This window comes from Myotis brandtii, unplaced genomic scaffold, assembly GCF_000412655.1.
Source record: "Myotis brandtii unplaced genomic scaffold, ASM41265v1 scaffold655, whole genome shotgun sequence".
NCBI lineage: Eukaryota > Metazoa > Chordata > Mammalia > Chiroptera > Vespertilionidae > Myotis > Myotis brandtii.
Genome location: NW_005370542.1, coordinates 1739186 through 1744372, shown reverse-complemented (window position 1 = coordinate 1744372; position 5187 = coordinate 1739186). Strand labels below are relative to the sequence as shown.

Below are 5187 nucleotides of genomic sequence, written 5' to 3'. Positions count from 1 at the left end.
CCAGGCCGGAGCTGGCCACGCCCAGGCCGGAGCTGGCCACGCCCAGGTCGGAGCAGTATTTGACTCTGAGCAGCATGGAAGACCTCGCCGAGAGCGACCTGAACGTGGCCTGGCTGCCGAGCCGCGTCAAGCCTTTGCACCAGAGACCTCGGGAGAGGGCGAGGCCCGACTGCAGGCCGCCGCCTCCTTATCCCGGGCCCGGGAAGCAAGCTGCGGCCCACCAGCCCGCAGAGCCCCCCTTGTGGAGGCGCCAGAGGCCAGAAGAAGCTTCAGGATCGCCCTGGGAAGAGGGAAGCCCAACAGCCCAGCGAGAGCATCAGGCTGCCCAGCCCAAACTGAGCAGCGCCTGCTCCAGTCCCGCCAGCGATCAGAACAGTAAGGGCCTGGGGGAACCCAGCTGGCTGGATTGGCAGAGAGAGCGGTGGCAGATCTGGGAGCTCTTGTCCGCAGACAACCCCGATGCCCTCCCGGAAACACTGGTATGAGCCCACACCCAGCTTCGGCCCTCACGTCCCAACAGCCTTCTTTCACTCCGGAAGGAAAAGAGTTGGTGTTGGTCAATTGGACACTTACTTACTTTTTCTTCTTTTACACTTCAAAAAAAATAACACGAGGGAAACCCAGTTCACTTAAAGATATAGAGCACTAACACCCTCACCATTTATAATAAGATTCTATTGCATAGCCAGCCTTAGGGAAATACGAAATCATAAACGGATGGCAGTCTCTAATATATAAACTGCTCACATTGGCTCTAAGATAAAACTCTTGCTTTGGTATAGCTTAATTGTATTTATGTGACTTCAGTTTTGACTATTGTATATTCTGTAACGGATTATGTATGATAATCGTATATGATATATTCACAGAAAACAAAAAGAACATTTTTTAAATCACTTCACTTATACTAAGCAAGGAGAGTCTATAGAATGTTCTAGAATATGCACAAGCGGGTTTCTGTGCTTTTGCCATAGCTTTTAAAGAGGGACAGTCCTTCCTTCAATGCCTAAGAAAAACACTAACAAAACAAAGTAAAAGAGAGTATGGAAGCCATATTTTTATATAGTAGAGAGATACAAAAAAATATAGTCACTGAATGCTTTTTCATATGGAATATATTTTAAGGAAATATTAGATTTGATATGTTATGGAATATATTTTTGGAATCTGTTTAGAAAGGATTCAGTTTATCAAACAGGAGAAAGGCCGTGCCTAACAAAGAAAGAATAATTAAGAAGTCATCCTTCCCATTTTAGGTCAAATTCAATTTCATATAGACCACATATAATATATATTTATAATGTGTAACTTTTATGTATTTTTCAAAACTACAAACTGGAATCCAACTATAAAGTGATTAAGAGTCTAAATAGAGTATTCAAATTAGAGAACATGGTTTTTCCTTTTGCCCCATAATCAGTATTAACCAAATTATATGCAATGCTTTAAAAGTAAATAATATTGGGAAAAAGACTACAGCTTTGTATTTACATTGTACCAAAGGCTGAGGAAATGTTTTCTTCAGTAATTTTGTGTGTATTGTAAAATGCTCCTACCGTACTTCATTCTGTAGTACCTTTGAAGTTTTTCAACTGCAAAACTATTTTTGACCAGCAGGTGGCAATTCGCTTCAGTATTTTATGAGATTTTTTCACTTCATAATGTGTATCATAGAAAAATGATTTTTTTTATAAAACATGCTACTCTTAACTTTCATGTTGCCAATGACATTTTCAGTGGTATTTGTTAAAATTCTGTCTTGTGCCATGAGTAATAAAAAGTTAAGTGAAGGCTTTGTTCTGGGTGTTAAATTCAATGAATGAACTCACGTCCTATTCCATACATACACCCCACAATCCACAAGTACAAATGTATTAAAAATACCAATACTGCCCTGACCAGTTTGGCTCAGTGGATAGAGCGTCGGCCTGCGGACTGAAGGGTCCTAGGTTTGATTCCGGTCAAGGGCATGTACCTTGGTTGCGTGGGTGTGCAGGAGGCAGCTGATCGATGTTTCTCTCTCATCGATGTTTCTCTCTTATCGATGTTTCTAACTAGCTATCCCTCTCCCTTCCTCTCTGTAAAAAATCAATAAAATATATTTTTAAATGCCAGTACTATACATATACAGCTAAGGAGCTAGTAAGTATGATGGCTTGGGGACATCAACCAGTGACGCTGATATACTTCGAAATTTATAGTTACAGTGGGGCCTTGACTTACGAGTGTCCCGACTAACGAGTTTTTTGAGATACCAGCTGTCTCTCGGCCGATTTTTTGCATTGAGTTGATAGAGTAATTTGAGTTAACGAGCTCCTTAACGAGCTCGGTCTCGGAACGAATTAAACTCGTAAGTCAAGGCCCCACTGTATTTGTTTCAAGTGAAACTGATTGTCACTCAATTGGAATTCAGTTGTCAGTGAGGAGGTGGTTTGCTACAGGATGGGAAGTCGGGTTTCTTACCTTCTGGACAAGTATTGCCCAGCACGATCCCTGTAAGTTCCATCTCCTATAGGCCTTAGCCAGTGATGGCGAACCTATGACACGCGTGTCAGAGGTGACACGCGAACTCAGTTTTTCGGTTGACTTTTCTTTGTTAAATGGCATTTACATATATAAAATAAATATCAAAAATATAAGTCTTAGTTTTACTATGGTTGCAAAGATCAAAACATTTCTCTATGTGACACGGCACCAGAGTTAAGTTAGGGTTTTTCAAAATGCTGACACGCCGAGCTCACAAGGTTCGCCATCACTGCTAGATGCTTAATTTGTTTCAGGATCAGAATGAAGTCCAGAAGCAGGATCTCATTTTCTTTCCTGGGGAATGACTATGCTATCTTCAGGCTGGGCCACCGGTCCAGCACCTCCGCCGCTGGCTGGGACGCAGGCTGGAAGAACTTGGCTGCCGGCCTCCTGCTCTTCCTGGCCACCCACAGGCAGCCAAACGTTGTCAACAAGACCGAGAGCAAACGCTGCTTGGTTATGAATTGCAGGTTGCTCTTCTGTGGCACTTCCTCTCATCCTGTCCTACTCCTGCTGACCCTGTGTTTTCTTGGCTTTGAATTTGACAATGATCTGGCCAGTTCTTTCCCTCCGTTCTAGACCGGACTGCCTGATATAGGGGGTCCTCTTCCTGCCAGGTTCTTGCCTTAACAGTACTGTTTTTGAAAACTTCCAGACCAAATGGCACCAAGGGCGTCTGCGTCACAAAAGGTCACAAAAGGTCTGTTCGTCTGTTGATAGTCAGATCTAAAATAGCCAATCCAGAAAACAGGGCTCAGAATATTTACCAATAATTCAATTGTGTGTGTGTGTGTGTGTGTGTGTGTGTGTGTGTGTGTGTGTAATGACTATTTACTCTCCCTTTCTCTTTGTATGGTTTCAGCCCAGTAGCCATATCTTTAGCTTAGTAAGTGACAGCTAGTTCGTAGCTGCCTTTAGCCCATGAAAAATAAGCTGTTTTAAAGCACACACGAGCCCCAAGGACCTGAGTGGAAACTGAAGTCATTTCTCGCACCTTGTAGATGATTTAATACCTGATAAGAAAAAATAAAACTCCAACTCTCTCAGGTTGGACGAACCATTTCACAGGCTGTTCAAGTCCCTCTTTCCGGTGAGCAAAGAGATCCTACGAGGCGCTGCCTCTAGGAGTCCTCAATCCCTGCTTTTGTGTCGCTGGCACTGGGGCCTGACCGATGGTGGCAGGAATGGCCAAATAAGACTGTGTCTTGATCCACCTAAGTAGCTATTACCATACGTTTGTTGTGTGTTTTTTTTATATAGAAAAAACTCGTATACCCATGGAGTTTGTGCACATGGAGGACATTGCTAAATAAGCCCAGCTTGCTTCTTATGCACATGTTAATACACATGTGCTTGGCAGAGAAACAGCCTGGGGATTAAGTAGAAGGAGATGCCAGAACAAAGTCCCGGCCTGGGGTGTGTGTCGCCTGATAAGCGAGCTGAGAAGAAAGGAAATGACTGAAGAAGAGTCCCACAGAGATGAAAACAGGGCATCGTGACTGGACGGCATTTGAAAGCAGGACTAAATCAGCAGCAAATGTTCCAGAGAAAAAAGCGCAGACCAAAGGAAAATTCCACTGAAGGTTGGAATTCCTCCGCGCAATCGCCTGAAGGCGTCGTGGGGGTGTTGAGCCGAAGGCAGTGGTCTCTGGGGTGGGGACCCCTGGCCTGGCGTGGCCTGCAGTTCACCGAGGTACATGCCGCACCAGCCTCCACTGAGGGCCCCAGGCGGTCACAGGAGGGTCAGAAGGTTCTCTCAATTCAATTCGGTCCACTTCAGCCTAGCCCAGTGGTCGGCAAACTCATGAGTCAACAGAGCCAAATATCAACAGTACAACGATTGAAATTTCTTTGGAGAGCCACATTTTTTAAACTTAAACTATATAGGTAGGTACATGGTGATTAACTTCATTAGGGGACGCCTAAGCTGGCCTTTACTGAAAACGTCCTCAATCTGATTGAGGTACGTTCGCTGAGGTCGACCCCTTCCAACTCTCCCATCCACACTCGTCTTGTACACTTGTTCCGTCCATCTCCTTTCGTTCATCCTCTCTATATGTCCAAACCATCTCAACATACCTTTCTCCATCCTCGACACTACATCTTATTTCACTCCACAACCTTCCCTAAAATTAACTTAATAAACTTTACTTGAAGTTTTAAGTCAACTTTGCACTGTACGTGCGTGCCCGCACGTGGTATTTTGTGGAAGAGCCACACTCAAGGGGCCAAAGAGCCACATGTGGCTCGAGAGCCGCAGTTTGCTGACCACGGGCCTAGGGTGCCCAACTCCTCCCAGTTTGCCCAGGACATCCCGGGTTTATTAATAAAAGGCCCACGGCGCCCTGACCAGTTTGGCTCAGGGGATAGAGGGTTGGCCTGGGGACTGAAGGGTGCTGGGTTCAATGCCCGTCAAGACCATGTACCTTGGTTGCGGTTGCAGGCTTGCTCTCTAGTAGGGGCGTGCAAGAGGCAGCTGATTGGTGTTTCTCATCAAGGTTTCTAACTCTCTATCCCTCTCCCTTCCTCTCTGTAAAAAATCAATAATATATATATATTTTAAGCCTCATGGCTATCCTCATTTTGCAGAGGGCACAAAGGGCTCAAGAGTGGCAGAACCAGGATTTGGCAGCGGCCATCCAACTGTGCCAGCCTGCCATC

The 5187-nt window shown here is 45.0% G+C and overlaps 1 protein-coding gene across 2 annotated transcripts in view; it reads left to right on the top strand.

The window, feature by feature from the left end:
- ARHGAP6 (Rho GTPase activating protein 6) overlaps positions 1–1776 on the top strand; it is a 307447-nt gene extending 305671 nt beyond the window's left edge. For both annotated transcript variants that reach the window (XM_014528840.1, XM_014528839.1), the window contains one exon: positions 13–1776. In XM_014528840.1, coding sequence (XP_014384326.1) covers positions 13–485 — 473 coding nt within the window. In that variant the 3' untranslated portion in view covers positions 486–1776. The remainder of the gene's footprint in view (positions 1–12) is intronic.
- Positions 1777–5187: the final 3411 nt, after the last annotated feature.